Source organism: Zootermopsis nevadensis, unplaced genomic scaffold, assembly GCF_977971745.1.
Source record: "Zootermopsis nevadensis isolate Lab colony 2312 unplaced genomic scaffold, Znev_1.0 Znev_ptg000028l, whole genome shotgun sequence".
Classification (NCBI taxonomy): domain Eukaryota; kingdom Metazoa; phylum Arthropoda; class Insecta; order Blattodea; family Termopsidae; genus Zootermopsis; species Zootermopsis nevadensis.
In genome coordinates this window covers 8,187,680-8,204,795 of record NW_028259160.1, presented here as the reverse complement: position 1 = coordinate 8,204,795, position 17,116 = coordinate 8,187,680, and the positions used below count along the sequence as shown (strand labels likewise).

Sequence of the window (17,116 nt, the reverse complement as noted above, 5' to 3'; positions counted from 1 at the left end):
GTGGGACTGAACCCACATCCTATCGATTGCCCAGACCAGCATGGGAGGCGGCTCATACGTGCGTCATGCTACATTCACCGCCGTGGCGCCGCGTACTGACGATTCTTGTAAATAGCAAGTAAATCGCTTTATGCATTAAATATAATATGGTTATCTCCCGTTGATATATTGGTAAATATAGATCGCTTTATATTGTGCGCCGTATTTAGTATCTTAGTAAACACAAGGCGTAGAAGATTGTTTAACAAGCTATTTTTTGCTGACAGCTTCGTTAAATAATGCATAGATAGGTAAAACAAAAATAATAGTAGATGGGTACATTATTTTTACCTTGTGAATGAGCGTAGTAAATATTAGAGCACATAATATTCCGTTAAGGTCATTATACCTTCCTTTATTACCTTCGGAGATGAAATATGGGTACAGACAGGCGATCATAAATACCCTCTGTAGCAAAAAGCAGGGTTATTGAATGTAAAAGTAGGTTGTGCATAAAATTACCGTTGTGCCGCAAATGGTTAAATCGGTGCTAGACATTTCCTCCGGCTCTGGTTGCTGCAGAAATGATCCCAGTATCACACATTCTTGGCGACTGGCATGTACTGTTATTACTGTTCATGCGATATTTAGTGTCTTATCGCAGATATTATGGAAAGGCAGGAGGAAGCGAAGACAATTCAGTATGTGCCAATACACGTCTTAGTTCCGGGAACAGATACGTTGTTACACACTGTTCATATTTTAGATCACGTGATTTCTAAGAAGACTCTTCATGGGCTGCCGCATACAGCCTACAAAACTGAGCATACTCGTATAGACCATTTATTATTACACTTCTAGAAACATTGAAAGTAAAAATGTTTGGTCATATTTATTTCTTGCTACATATTATGTGACATTTTATAAACTTTGGGCTGAAAGTCTGACTACTGAAAATCACGCTAAGTAACATTTCAGGATATCTGTGTTCTGATGTTGGTGACTTGTGTTTCGAACCCTGAACAAGGTATTGAGTATCTTAACCAATATTCTCTATGTTTACTCTCAATCGTTTCAGACGAATTATGGGATGTGGCCTTGAAATTGACCATAACATTATCCTATTCCCTTCCAACTTGCCATTTAATCGAAACGAAGGTGCAGTTATTCAGCAGCTGCTGATATTTTAAGAAACAGATCAGCAGAAACATTAGATTTTACTAGATGAAGGCAGTGCGTAATAGGCTGTTGTATCTGTGTATTATTTATCACCCACTTATATTATTTGAGGTTCTCAGTGGTGGTGAATACAAAAATGGCTGTCTTCTGGGTTGTAGAGTCGTGTAGTCTGGTACAAATCATGGCCCTGATGATGGTGGCAGTAAAGACCTATAAAACGCTGGCGAACTTCTACCAGACTACACGATGCCACAATCCAGAAGACAGCCATCTTCATCGCGCACTTTAGTTGACGGATTTTACTTAAATTTGGCGCAGGCTTTTTACACAGAAGTTGCTTTGGAGATTTTATTTCGTTTTGTTGAAACATTGGAACTCTTTCAGTATTTCAGGTGTTAAATAATGTTTTTCTTATGTCACGTATTTATTTTTATATATTGGCATCAAAGTTGTAAATATTCAAGTGAGTGAGGGTGTCCATATATCAACGTAGAGAGTTGCCTTCTACAAAAGCCATATTTTAACCTACGACACTGACTTCATTACATTAGACCGTCTTCTGTCTGAATTAACTGAAATATAAATGCAGCCGTCGCTTAGGAAAATTACCACTACCAACCTCTGCATCGTTAAACTTTACAGAAACGTCTACACTGTGATTGTGATACGTCTTTCCCATATTCATAAAATTGGTACAGGTCTCCAGAAAGGGAGGAGTAGCTGTCACCCATGAATTGATAAAATCTCATACATCGAACTAGTGGTTAGCACTTCTCTTTTACATTAGTAGATCTCTGGTTCACATCTCGCACCAAAGACCGGCTATCATATCTTAGATATTTCGTAGTTGTTCTTAGTCCCCCCAGGAAAATGTAGGAATGGTACCATAAATTAGGCCACGACCGCTTCCTTCCACGGTCTTTTCAATACATTAATAACTTATTATCTTTAGTTTGAGCTACTGATAATGTAGTTAAATAAGTACAAATTTATAAATATAATTTCCACATTTCTTCAAGCATTCTGGTAAATTTCTTTTAAAGTGACTTGTGAAATATTTACGTGTATTGGAGCATTCCTGCTTTATGCATTGCTTATTGATATAATTGACTTCTATTGCAAAACAATATATACTTTGCCTGCTACGCATTGCAGCATAGTTTTGCCTTCATTAGGCCATTGTGTTGTTTTATTGGTTACAAAGTGTATTTAATTTATGTGCATGAAACTTTTCGAACCGATTGCAATATAGTAGAAGTCTCTTCAAGAACACGAACACAAGAATATAGTGCGTCTGGTCATTCCTCACTTGTCTCTGTACTGATTGGGTACAACGTGGAATGAAATGTCTCCCCTGGCGAGGTATTGAAGTTTAGGCAGTCGTGAAAATGCTGTACGTTATCAAGGATGAAACATTGTGCTTCTGCTCAAAAAAAAGTCATAAAACAGCATTAAAACAGCCGTCATTTTCTGTTCCTAAGTTTCTGTAATAGACGTACTTCGCCTACAGCACTGGTCGTAGCATGTCTGTAATTAAATTTAAAACTAGTTAAACTTCTAGCTAAAGCGACCGCGTACATTTTCTGTTCATGTCCAACAAGACAGCCATTGTCCCCTGTAGCATCATTAGTATTCTACTCTTGCTTTATGTTTTGATCCCTGGAAAATTGACGAGCAGGAACTATATTAGCAATAGATTTACAGAGGGATCGCGGTCCAGCGCGTGCATTGTATCAATCCGTTCTAGTTCTGGGTTCGTAGATTCATGTCCGCATGTCCGCTGTAGACATGGGCAGAGTTCTTTTGTGTATTCTCATTACGATTTATTCTGAAACAACCATGAAAATCCACTTTGTAGCCGTATTTCAGTTGTTTGTAATGCATAATTTTTATGCATGTTTGATTAAATTGTTATAATATTAAATTTGAAACAGTTTCATTTATTAGAATGAGTACCGTTACGAAACTGAAAATCACATGAGGGATATTACAAACACGTACAAAATTTTAGTCGAGAACCGTGAAGGAAAGAGACAATTTGAAAGAGAGATTAAAATGGTAGAATAATATTAATGTACATCTTAAATAAGTAGGAGATTAAGACGTTAACAGGATTGAACTGGCTTAAGTTAGGCCAAGTGGTAGGCTCCTCGAAAATTATAATAAACTTCTAGGTTTTATAATATGCAGAGAATGTATTGAATAGCAGAACAGAAATTACATATGCAAGAATGTCTGTGATGCATGCATGCAATCAGTTATGTTAATGAACATACAGTAATAGCACATTGCTCATAAACTTCTGATTTTGGAATCTGGTTTTAATATCAACAATTATCAATTTTCGTGAATAAATATTACGTGTACTGACCAGTGCATATTACGTGTTTTGTGATTCTTCCATAACCGAACTAAATTTCACTGACTTTTGCTACTATTTGTTCAGTTTGACCTTTCCATATACGTGTCTCTGTTTTGCTTCTCTGTGTACTGTGACTCATATAAACATGCTGATATAATAGTGGTAATAGAAACATGGAAACTTCAACCTATGACAAAGTAATGTATTGAACAATGTTCAATTTAAATTCATATTCCATAGGCTTTGGCCCGAAGATAGTCTTGTACCTTTGCCTGATAAACAAATATGAGATGGGAAAGTAGAGAGCTGTATTACTCGAAAACTCTGTGTGTAGATTGATTATGTATGTGATAGGCAGCTGTCTAAACCAGATCGAAAATATTAATCGACCCTTGATATGTTATTTCATAGTTACAAAAGCGGTAATCAAAGCTTTTGAGCTGTATAGTCATGTCAAAACACTTTTCTCTCCAATTATACGAATTTTGCGGAGCACAGTCCTTCCCAAAAAGCTGATAGTAATCAGCTGATTAGATACTACGTATCGTTTATGCAAAATATAGATCCATTAGTGTGTTGCGAGGTGCTGTCCAGTAGATTCTATCTTGAGGAAGTTAAATTTAATCCAAACTTTCACATCCTATTTACTTGAGAATATTGACTTTAATATTTTCCTACCATCTACGCCGAGGACTCTCAATGTGTCCTTCCTTTTGTGGTCTCTTGCTAAAATATTGCATACGTGCTACCTGTACCGCCCATCTCATCTTCCTTTATTTGATAATCCCAGTAATATTATGAAGAATAATATTTATAAAATTCCTTGTTCTGTAATTATTTCCATCGTCTTATTACTTTCTCTGTATTAAGATCTCTACAGGAGTCCTCAAACTTCCTCAATCTGCAATTTTCATGTAGGGTGAGAAATGAAATGACGTAGCTAGTTAGATAGTTTCATAAATTTGGAGACTTTTCGCTTTCATTCTTTATGTTTTTTCTCTGATTATAATATTTTGATTCATAGTTCCACCTCCAGAGCATGTATAGAAGGAGTTTCCATATATTTGAGGATATTGTACTTTATTGAACTTGCACACTAATTTCCTGTGGCAACAGCTCCTTAAATTCTTTTACACTAGTCATGATGGCTGTCAGCTGTAGCTGGATTTTGTCCAGTTTTCTCGCCGTCAGTTTTTCACACTCATGCTTCGATTTCTCATAGACGTCTTTATACGCGTCGACCTGTCCCTTTATTTGTTGCAAATATATCTGATGGCTTTCTGAAATAACATCAGTGGGAGATTTGCTGAAGAGAGTGACTAATTCGTTCAGTTTCTTGCATACATTTTGTATCGTATATATTTCCTCAGTTTTCCTATGTGCCTCAGCTCTGGCAATGACGGCATCCACAATTCGTCTCGGCAGGACCAGCTGTTCACTACTTAGCGGAGTACCGGGACGTATCTGTATGGGTTGCTGTACTTTTCTCGAACGGCATATTCTTCTCTTCATCCATTTCGGCATATACCACAGGTCCAGATATGTAGGTTGAATTACTCTGAGAAAATCCGCCTGTTTTCTCAGGCGGTTCATTTTTCCTTGAGTCTCCAAGGAATTTATGTCGCTGACAGCTAAACCTACCAACAGATTCATAAGAACAATGCCCACCATAACTATAAAAATCAAGAACAATATTCTTCCAAATATGGGAAATGCGATATTTTCGTTGTTTATGAATATGCTTGAATATTCGAATTCACTGGTCATCATAACTGTAGTCTTCACAAAAGCTTCCCACGGTGTTTCGAATGGCGGCTGGGATTTGAACTGCACCATAAACGCCAGAGCGAAGCCAATTATGAGGAAGATGAAGGTGAGAAGAACCTTAAACAATTATGAAAATTTACCATAAAATTAATTTTGGATGGAGCATGTAATTGTAAATGCATAAGTAACTAACGGGTAATGATAATCCAGATAATAATCATAGATGTATTTCTTAGTAACAGCCACCTCGCTGTCAGGTAACAGAAACCCAAGTGAACGCAACTTTAATATCCTTCAATGAACACAGTTCTGAGCCATTTCCACCCATTCTCATTTACTTTTATAATTTTAATACTATCCGATGTCTCTCTTTCGTCATCAAAGTGTTGGTGGTTTTTCAAATTTCCTCACAACAATTATATATGCATTTCATGTTCCTTCCCACATCCATGTAACGAATAGAGCCCAGGGCCGGACAGTTTTCGAATACTCATTTGCAGAAGGGAGTAACTATGGGTGTTTCATGCTGGAATTTAAAACATTAACTAAGGCTATATATACATATGACAAAATTAAAATAAATGCTTATTTAACTCTTTGAACCCCAGTGGTAACTTTACTTCATCCATTCCGGTGGAGAAAGTTGTGTCTTCACCTAAATGTCACTTTCCTTCTTGTTCCATTTAAGAGGAATTCCGTGCACGCAGAAATCTCATAGTAGAAGAATCGAGTGTATTTACTAACCTTCAGGACATTAAGTGCTACTTTGGAAAACATATTAATGTAGTAACCCCAGTTTGGGTTCCTGGACACCTGAAACATCAACTCGGCCCATGAGAGGAGGATTGCCAGTGTGGCCACAAATCGGTTCCACTCGTCTCTTCCCTTCATCATCGTCACTACGGAAGCCAGTATGTAGCTGCTCCACTTCAACCACGAATCTAAGTCCATAAAGTAATACTTTGGCAGTCGATAGGCCGATTCCAGTTCCTTAGAAACAAGCATCAGTAACACATCAAAATTCTAGTACAGGAGTAACAAGAATTCATTTATATTAATTTCATCGTAGCAAGTTATATATAGATATGTTTCATAATTTCATTCGCTTTGTTGCGTGTAATATATCTTGATATTTCTCACATTGCATTTAGCAATTTTAGGAACAACTTTTCCATCTACGAATCAAAATATGACTCGTATAATGAGTATATTATAAAAATATATGTTCCTCCTTAACGTTCGTATGTACCTACAAGTTTACGCGGCGTAATAACCCAGAAACCATAATCGACAACTCATCTCATATGTTTCCAGAATTTATTTAATATTGACAGAGCGCTGTAGTTTTAAATATTCAATATAGAGGAATTAAAAAATGAAGGTAATATTTTTAAAGATCAAGCTAATATGTTTCAAAAGAGGATATACATGCTTGATCTCAAATTTCAATACGTAGCTACAATGTTATAAATTCGTTTTAGTACACTTACATACGGCAATGTTAATGCTAATAAAAAGAATGATATCCTGCTGAACTTTCTACGTGTAACAAATAATTTACTGGTATATTCCCACAATATTTCTAGCAGCTGGAATGATTACTTGAATAATTATTAAAATGCAAAGCTAGTCTACATTAAACGTTTAGAAATTCAGTTCCTGTTTCAAAGAAAACACGTGTCTAAATTACAAAGATGTGTTTGTTAATGCTTTTAAGTAAAAGGAAAATGCATCTGGAAAATGTTCTCGTGTACAGTGGTTGTTGAGATTGTCCGTTCTCAATGAAACTGAAATCGCTTGACAATTTTTCGTAAAATTCCCCAATAAGAAATTTCGTGAGAATTTTTTTTAACTATTCTTCAGTCTACTCGCGTGCAAACAGACTGAGGGAAGGAGTGATTTTTGCGAACACGCCTAAAGCGATAGGCTATTGCTCAAATACAAGACTAAAATGCATGTTATGGATTCTGTACTATACAAATGCTAAGTTGAATGAGAAAATTTTAGATCCCGCATAAAACAATTCCTGTTAGGGCACGAATACTTACTTTTGTATCGTGATAACTTCTTAACGTATCTTGAACGGGGGATTACCTCTGTAATTGATTAAGCGACGATAGTTCTGACTAGCATACATGTAATAGGTCTATCCTACATCATATATTACTTTGAAATCCTAAGTTACTTTACTTTTTTAATAACTGTGAACATTTCTTATCGGAGTATACTTACCACAGCAATAAGCCAAATCAACGTAACTAGAATCGTAGGTCTGATGTAGTCGTCGGAAATTGCATGCGGAATATGAAGACCATTATCCGCCAAATGGTACATTGAAATCACAAGCACGCTGAAGCAAAGCAAGAAGACAACGTACGTTACAAATGAATGGTAAAACCATCTCCTCCAGCTCTGCCATTTCAGAAACAAGAAGCTCTCGACAACAGGGTGCAGGACTAGACACTCCTGGTTGCAGTTGGTACCAGTGTCAAACAGTGCATCCAGCACTTTCATTTCTTTGTTGCACTTAACACGAGGAACCAAAAGCCCGTAGTCTATAGTGATAACACACTGAGGATCGTTCAAAGGCAAATTATTGACTTTTATGTGCGAATCTAGAATTTCTTCCAGGAACGCAATTGGTTGGTACACTTTGCTGAACAACAAACTGATTGCAGTAGTTCTCTTTTTGTTGGTTTTTGCTGATAAATCGGCGCCAGACAATAACAGTTTCCGGATACATTCTCGCCGGCCGTATTGACAAGCCAAGTGCAACGGCGTGCAGCCGTGACTGTCCCTGGCTTCGATTAGTTCTTTTCCCCTGTAGTGTTCCAAAATTATTTCCACAACTTTGAAATGGCCTTCTAAGGATGCCAGATGTAAGACCGTACATTCGGAATGACTCTCGATATTCGTTTTCATGCTGATGTCACACCCCGCCGACAGCAGGAACTTGACACAGGTTGTGCTACCGGCAAGACAAGCCACGTGCAGTGGGGTCATTCCTCGTGATTCCCTTTGGTTTATCAACGTAGTTCTGGAACTCCTGTCACGCCTGGTGAGTTCTTCTAGTACCGCAGGACTGTTGAACGTCGCTGCTCGGTGGAGAACAGTCGTAGCGTCCTTCAGTGTGTGCCTCATGCAGGCACCTGCATCAAGAAGCAGCCTCACACATTCTACGCTTTCGCTCATTACAGCTCGGAAAAGCGGCGTCTCTTCTTTGTTATCTGGAGAACCTATCACCTGAAACAATTTTTACGTTCAAAATACAAGTGATTGTTTGTGTTTAACATATCCTATATTGGCATGTGCGAAAAGAATATCCTAATTGAATATTTCTGTCTTCTGGGTTGTTGCTCTGTGATGACGGAGGCAGTATGACCTCTGAAACGTTGGTAAACATCGACCAGACTACACAGAGCAACAACCCAGAAGACAGAAATCTTCATGCTCGCCGCCGTGAACACCTCAAATCATACCCAATATCCTAATTAGTTGTTTCGCCATACACGCGGAATGGAACCCCATTAATACTTGAATGTCAACATGTAGGGCGGTGTAACGTGGGACAGAATTGAATTCCCACATCGGTTGGATGCTGGATACACGTCCATTTTCTGCTTGAGCTGCTTGAAGGCGTATTCACAGTGATGCGACAGCTGCTAAGGTTACGCCAGACACAGCACCTCCGCATTATGGAGCAAATGTTACGGGCATAACGTGGATTGGGCGTGGAAGACCAGTTGCATGGCCTCCTATGTCTTTTCATCTGAGTTCCCGATCCAAATTCATCCGAACTGCTAACAATCGCGTGGCGAAATTTCGCGGTGTAGTTACAGACATATTCCCGCGTACTGTGTGACGCATTGTTACATGTTGAAATTAACATTGCTTTAATTTCAAATATATTATTCATTAATAGTTTCATTACTTAACACCATATGGTCTGAGCTACTGACAGCGTTGTTACATAAACCGAAAGTAAATAGAACGTCGGCCTACGTATTTTATACTTTTTTTTTTACTACGAAGCTTATCCAGTAATTTTATAGCATCGTACAAAAGGAGTAATAGTAATTGCATTACCCTTCGCTTATAACAAAAAAGGTTCTTACTTTGTGCTCACACACGTTATTGAAGATATGAATTTCTCAGGACTGTAAACTTTCGTTTTAAATTTTTAAGCGATCGGCCATGTTGACTCTCTCACACATGGAATGTTTCTTCAGACATTTCGGCACTAAGCAGATATATCGACTAAGAGGAAGAGGACGACATTGAATAATTCTTACAGATTTGCTTTCATGAATATTGAGAATCTCTTCCAGTATATCAGAGTTTCCAGACTCTGCCGCCAAGTGCACTGCCGTAGCCCCGTTAGAGTTCCTCTCGCAAGTGTCAGCTCCTGCCTCCAGTAGAATTCCGACTCCTGTTCTCCATTGACTTGTTACAGCTGCATGAAGAGGCGAGTTCCCCTTGATGTCTTTCATACCAAGGGATGCGAGATCAGGGTCAACTAATTTCCTCCCGTCATTCGTATTGGTCTCGCCAGATCTAGCTGTGGCACTCTGAATTAAAACTCTCAAAGGGGCCTGTAGACAGAGGGACACTGCAAGGTGCATCGGGGTATTGCCGTTCCTGTCTAAGCTAAAGGAAAATCCCGGATTCCTTGCTATCAAAGTGATGGCCTCTAAGGACTGCAAAGCCACGGCTGTGTGCATTACAGTTGTGCGAGCCATATAGTGCGAACCTGGCGAGAGCTCTGCTCCAGCGTCCATAAGAACTTTGTACACTTCAGGAAATCTGAAATATAACAAACCTTATTCAGAAATGGCCCTTATGAACAAGTCAAGAAGTTATTTCTACTCTTTTGTTAAGTTGTGTTTAATTTTATGTTACGATTAAGAATATTCTTACAAGCTCTCAGATATAACTTCCGTGAAAAGTAGTCCACTTGGATCGTGGCTTAATAAATTTTCATTTGCTGCCTTATTTCCGTTCATATATGAGATGGGAATAATTTATTAAATTTTATATTCATATAGTTTTCTCATACTTATTAGATATAAATGTGTTTCGACAGTCAACTGAAGCTGCAAAAGATATTTTTGATAAATCAGTGGTTTGACAGGAACACGAAATAACAGAGCAATATCAGATTTAATTTCAGTATGTAGGTGTCGCAGCGGTCACATTTCCGTAACTGACATTTTTAATAGTTTGTATCTTTAGTGTAGCCTTAAAATTATCAGTCAGTTACAAAAAGAAATATAATATAGCTGATTTCTTCGCCGTTCCATTATAAGAGTTTTCCATTAATGACGCTTCTCTTAATGTGCACATCTACTTATTTCCCAGGTTTCTAAACTAAACCATTTGCGTCAGAAACAAGACTGTACTGGGATATCTTACATTTTTGTTGCATGTAGTGCTAGCCCTCCAATCAATTTTTCTCCAGTGACATCAATAGGCGTCATCCCATTGTTGTCTCTCAAAGCAACATCTGCCCCAGCCGTCAGGAGTGCCTGGATGCATTCCAGGTGAAGTCTCTGACACGCTACGTGCAATGGTGTGCTGCCCGATTCTAGCTGTGGCAACTGAACACAGAAAATTCGTTTCAGAGGCCCTTGTTTTCAGTGGCGGTTAGTCATCGCCCTTACTATAGAGGCAGCAAGGGCCTCTGAAACTCTGGTAAACTTCTACCAGACTACACGGCGCTGCAACCCAGAAGACAGCCATCTATAATAAAACTAGTTTGTTGGAATTTAATGTAAGTCTGCATAACATTTAAGTTATTATAAATTTCATGTCACCTAAATATTTCCTCGCATATCTCCCGTTCATCCTTCTAGAACTCAATAAACAGAAGCAAATTTCTACTAAACAAAGCAGTTGCTACAACATTCACCTGGTTCTTGGTGCTGTCATGATCGTGGCTCCAGGAGTCCAGTGTTTCTCGATGCACCTGCTCGTCCACTTCCTGCAGCCCTGTTTTAGTATTTAGCGTATCCAATGCGCAGTCCAGCAGTAGCTTTACACAAGCGGGTTTGCCCGACCAAGCTGCCAGATGCAGAGGACTCCGACCCTGTGGGTCCAGCTTCCGGGGAGATGCTCCGCGCTTCAGGAGTAGCGAGAGGACGTCAGAGTTACCAGTGAAAGCCGCCAAGTGGCAGGCCGTGTTTCGCAGTGGCCCACAGGTTGCGTTTGCACTGGCACCTCGTTCTAGGCAGCTGTGTGGGATATAAATTTATGCTGTTGTGTATAAGTTGGTTCTCCTTGTTTATATTTGAAACACCTAAGTCTTATCCCCCATTTGATTTCTTCCTGGTTTCCTCAGTACCTTCAGGTACATTCTGGGCTAGTGTCTTAAAATATTAGTGCGACACTTCCTACTAACTAACTAACTAGATGGCTTACCGAACCCGAAGGTTCATCACCGAATTAACCAAAGCCCTTCACCGAACCCTGTCCTGGGCCAACAAAATCCAGTTTCCTTCAGCTCCTATCTCCCATAGATCCCGCCTGAGATTATCCCCCATCTACGTCTAGGTCTCCCCAGCGGTCTCTTCCCTTCAGGTTTCCCAACCAGTACCCGGTGCACACCTCTTGTCCCATCCATGCGCGCTATATGCCCAGCGACACTTCCTACCACAAAACAAAAAATCCTATTAATTTTATAATTTCTCATTGTGTTATACAATATTTAAATTGTTAATCAAACGTTGTAGTACAGTGCTTAACACTTCTGGGGTTTAAGGTTTCCAAGGCGGTGAAGGTGTATATGACGGTCTTCTGGGTTGTGACGCCGTCTGGACTTGTGGGTGGATACCGTTGTTTCTGAGGAATGCACTGCCTCCATCTTCAGCCCTGAATATGGAGTCTATATGCCCCTTATGGACGTCGTTGTACTTTTCATCAATTCCACAAAAATTGGCGGGATAGAAAAATTATGCATCGACCAGTTGTTTTTAGTTATAAATATTCCTGTCGTTTGACCCTTCATAATTTAACCAGTTTAAATATTCGTAGTTATGTAAATGAATAATTAATAACCATGAGCTGGTACAGTATCGTTAAATTAATAAACAAAAAGACACGTTTGTTGTAGAATACTTTTTGAACAAACAAGGAGACGTAAAACTCATATCTCTAATGCAGCCCAGGAAAGAATAAAGTTTTGTTCACGTCTAACAACAAAATGAAAGTATATTTGAATTATATTTCAATATAATTTTGTTAATTTTCACATATTCTTATTGGTATTCGCGAGATGCACGAGTTGCAAATATATCAAGTGTAACTTATTAGCAAGATAATAAGGCAGTTTAATTTTACAGTTAATAAAGTTAAAGCTGTGTTGAGAGAAATTCTTCAGCTTATTCAAAATAAACAAATCTCTATTAATGTAAAACATATAGGCCTGTATTACAAAAATGTATTTGTTTCCATATTTTTAATTACTAATATTTTGTTCTGTTTTATATATACACAAACAAACACACACATAAAATCCATATGCTGTGTAACCTTTAATCTCTGTAGTTGGTGCAGCATAGTTAAATATCCCAAAAATTAATCATATCGTAAAATTACAACATTGTACAAAGCTTCTGTCAACACCGTCTTCAACTCACCTTTAGCCTACGAGCCATTTCACTACATGACATTTCTACCAAACACAGCCAGGTTTAATTAATTCGTTGCCTCAACATATGTGACGTTTTTACAAATTTCTGACTTACGTAATGGAAAAATTATTTTACACGATTCTGCAGAACAAATAAACCCGTATCAAAAATAATGCTGTAGAGCTCAACTTCGTTTGACGTTTGTACTTATCCCTTATAAAAAACGTGATTTTAACAGATGAAGTTTATTTACGTTCCTTCTCTCTACACAACAGTTATTTTTTTCTTTTTTTGCTGATTATCAATGAAAAATATACGAAATTGCATTGCGTGGTTTAGTAAAACCAAACAGTCCTCCCGAAGAAGGTGACAAAAATGTTGACAGTAGAGCTCTTTTCCAGCGCTCAGCTGGAGAAAATAAAAATCAGTCTTTTGCCTGTAATTAGATTGTACGTAGATTAAGCATATATTTTGATTTAATTCCAGAACTTTGTTTTTGTAGCCCTTAGCAATTACTGATACAAAAAATCTTCTTCCTTTTCAACAGACAAATGAGCGGTTCAGTCAGGAAATAGAATGTTTCCAATAAATGCAAAGCTGCTTACTTGCCTTTAATGACGTTGACTTAATGGACTTTAGACGGCCTATTTTGATGTTTCTGTACTAGATTTCAGGGCAGCCGATAAGTTGTCGCTTGTTCAAGAAATCCCCTGACGCCAAAAGTTTCATAGAACATCGCTACTTAACCCAGTTCTTTATAGTAGTTATGTTCCCAAAACCTCTTTTCAAAAGATTCGTTCTAATAACATCCTATTCTTTACTTAAATTTTTCCAGCAAGAATACGTGCTACATGCCTCGTCAATCTCAACACTCTTGCATGTGACTATCGTCTGAAAAAGCCCACCGGTTTTCAGTTCACATTGAATTATTATCATGCCATAGAAGACCTCAAATCTCCGCGAGTTTCAATTCCAAACCCTCAACTATACCACCATGGCGATAGTATGGATTATGAATTATAAGTAAAGATAAAGCCATTTAATATACATGTTACATGAATTATGTGTAACAACTTATTTATTTTAAGTGCGTGTAGTGTTTTAAGGTTACATGTTTATACAGTACAAGACAATAACCGGGAATCCGTGCAAAATAAGTGACACTGTTTGTAGGAATAACTGAGTTATTTTCATAGGTGCATGTGTGTATTTTGTAAGTACCATAAATAACAGATTAACTATACATTTTTGCATCACAAGAGTCACGGGTAGGTCTACGTCGAAACTTCCACGTTACTTCTTACAAATCGTGTTTTGTGTATTTGTGTACTTACTACTTAACTCCATAGAGTTGAGTCGTCCTTGTGAAGCAAGTAATGAAGGTACTTAAAATTTCCTGCCTTTTAAGGATCTCAAGATGTCATTACAGTGTTCTCAATTATCTTCGCCTGCGTCTTCAGGTTGTCGCAACAAAACTCTGTATGCCTTTCTCGTCGCTTGCATTCACGCTAAATGTCACACCAGTACTGTCGTACTTATTGGATAAGTATTAGTTCTTATTAGTTACATATTTCAATCGAAAGTAGGGTTTGCAAGTGTCTGACTAACATTTTGTTGTATTAAAATTTCGATTACACGTTGAAATGAATAAAAGCAGAACTAAAATATAGTACCTACTCGAGTCTCTCGAAGAGCTGCACATGCCCTTGCCCCATGCAGTGTTACTGTGGTTTTCCTTTACACTTACCTAACCACCTTCTGTACGGCTTCCTCTTCTACGGCTCTCAGCAGCTCAGAATTGAGCCGCCTCTGTCTTCTGTCCAGACGCCAACAAACTTGGTCGCCCATTTCTTCGGACAACCAGCACCATTGCTCATCTGTCTCTTTCCGGTGGATATTCTGGACATCGCGTCCCTCCCTTTCGTTTCCTGACTTCTTCTTCTGATGAACCTTGCTACTTCGGAACATCTTCCGACGAAAAGATTTCCGTTCGTTGCGCATCATGACTCCTCGCAAAGTATGTGGATGGCCTGTAATAATGAGTCGTATTAAATGTAAGTATTGCAACAGACAAATTTACCATTACGTGTCGTCCCATTGGGTAATTAATAGTAAAAAACATTTTTCAAAAGGAAATTAGTATAATTTCAGACCTCGGGCGTGCATTTCATAACTCAATCATATGTTCTACGACACTCTCCTTGTTCCTTTTTTATGATTCTAATAAGTTAATATAGATGGTGTGAAGATGCCTTCAGCATTCTTCAAATGCTTTAATTTAATCTAAAAATTTAGTAATATGTTCCCTTCTAGTCTATGCTGCTGATAGTAATTTATTCGGCGAAAATGTGAATGTTGAAAATAAAACCACATCAGCTCTATTATTCTCTAGTAAAGCGGTTTGTCTAAGAACAAAAGCAAAGAAAATTAAATACGTATTCACCAGAATTCAGAACAAAATCATCATATAAAGATGGTTAATAGTTTTGTGAAATTACTTTTTGTGTTTTTGGTTGTAAGAAATGACGTTAAAAGACTGATGTGATTGTAATGAACATCACCGAATTTTACGTTGCTCTGTTATGTATTTTTTATTTGTTAATGTTGCTACAAAAAAATTCGAAACTCGCCACATTTTCGAAGAATGTATTAAATATCTTTATGTTAAGATTTTGTCCTGCATTCTGGATATGAACATTACAGATTGAGTAAAAATGACTGGTAATGCCGATGGAAGAGATTTACGTAGGACGTCACTAACAGGAAAATTATACAAATAAAATTTAACGATGTCTCCGTTTACGTTTGTACCCATATCACTGTAATTTACAGTGCACAATTGAAAGATCATGCGTAACACTAATAACGCCTCTTTGTCATGGACTCGAAAATTCTTCTCGTGCTTTTATGTAACTTGTTATGAAAGGCTCTTATTTATTTATTTATTTATAAATTGTTAATTTAGAGTGGTTTGCTTATTTAAATTGACACTTTTCTTGAAGCAATGCAATAATGAGATTATAAACGTTCACGGTGACTGAATGCGGGGAAATCATCTTCGGTGATCAGCCTTGAAATTTTGTAGCTAAAGCCCATAATTACGCTACTGATAGAACGATAAGACTTATTGAAATACATAGATATTATATAAGCCTACAGTCAAAAAGTAACCATTTTTCGACTGATATCAAATATTGGTTGCAATAAACTAATAATTTTACATTAAAATTACAATTAATAATCCTATAGCATATATAACTGTAATCTCCTGTCCGATTGTGAGATGGTTTAATTATAATATAAACGTACGTACGTTTCAGAACTAAGTTCTTTGTAATTATTCCACTGTCTAACTGCTGTATAGACGGGGATTCTTCTCCCGCCGATAAACTAAAACTGAACCTGTAATAATAGCGCCACCACTTATTAAAGTACTAATTCATGTTGACAGATAAGATAATGCTCATCTCAATGCTGAAGCCACCGTACGTATATGCCGAGGCAGTGTTTCCCGCTGCACCAAAGACTTTGACAGTCTGCACGTCGAATTCTTTACTCATTAAGTATCCATAAATTTGATACAAATAGGCAAATATTATTTTACCTGTCCATGCCTAATTCATAATAATGCAAAAATCAATCATCGTTAAGTTATCCTTGGGAGGGGGGGTGTAGTCTTTGAATTGACGGGAGTGGGCGGTTTGTGTCGTCAAGTTTCTTCGGATTCAAAATTAATTCTGGAGATGTGAAGACTCTAGAAAGTCTTAGATACTTCGATGGTACTCGCTAACCAGGAAACTGGCCTATTTGAGGTCTCTGCCTACACCAGACAGCGCAACACATAAGAACACAAACATGAATCTTCGAACAGAATTCGAGCCCCAATGAACATTGTCTCACTCTCTCCGTTTTCTTACCCCAGGGTACACATCCCGCACAATGTATCCACTTTCACTAGTGGCGGATTGCTGTGAATACCGCAATAAACCCATAGAAGGAGAACAATGTCTTGTCTAGCTAGCAATCTAAGCTAGTGGATTCTCAAAACCTCTAGCCCACGGCTTTAGTTATGTATCTTTCACGTTATACGTGCTCAGCTAGGCAAGCGAGATTGATAACGATCGTCTCTGACAGATTGTCTCTTCCACAGCAATGTTTTATTAAGAACATTAGAAAAATGCTGAATATGGTTAACCGCTGA

The 17,116-nt window shown here is 37.9% G+C and overlaps 2 protein-coding genes across 2 annotated transcripts in view; one reads left to right on the top strand and one right to left on the bottom strand.

The window, feature by feature from the left end:
- The window catches only part of TfIIA-L (transcription factor IIA L), a 156,214-nt gene that overhangs the window by 100,722 nt on the left and 38,376 nt on the right, over positions 1 to 17,116 (top strand). The window lies entirely within an intron of this gene.
- On the bottom strand, positions 3,329 to 16,294 carry LOC147872340 (transient receptor potential cation channel subfamily A member 1-like). Its single transcript, XM_087357211.1, has 8 exons — positions 16,229 to 16,294; positions 14,663 to 14,945; positions 11,196 to 11,517; positions 10,700 to 10,884; positions 9,580 to 10,090; positions 7,520 to 8,530; positions 6,032 to 6,277; positions 3,329 to 5,404 (listed from the first exon to the last, which is right to left on the bottom strand). Exons 2-8 carry the CDS (start codon positions 14,917 to 14,919, stop codon positions 4,601 to 4,603), a joined length of 3,336 nt encoding a protein of 1,111 aa, XP_087213337.1. The 5' UTR covers positions 14,920 to 14,945; positions 16,229 to 16,294; the 3' UTR covers positions 3,329 to 4,600.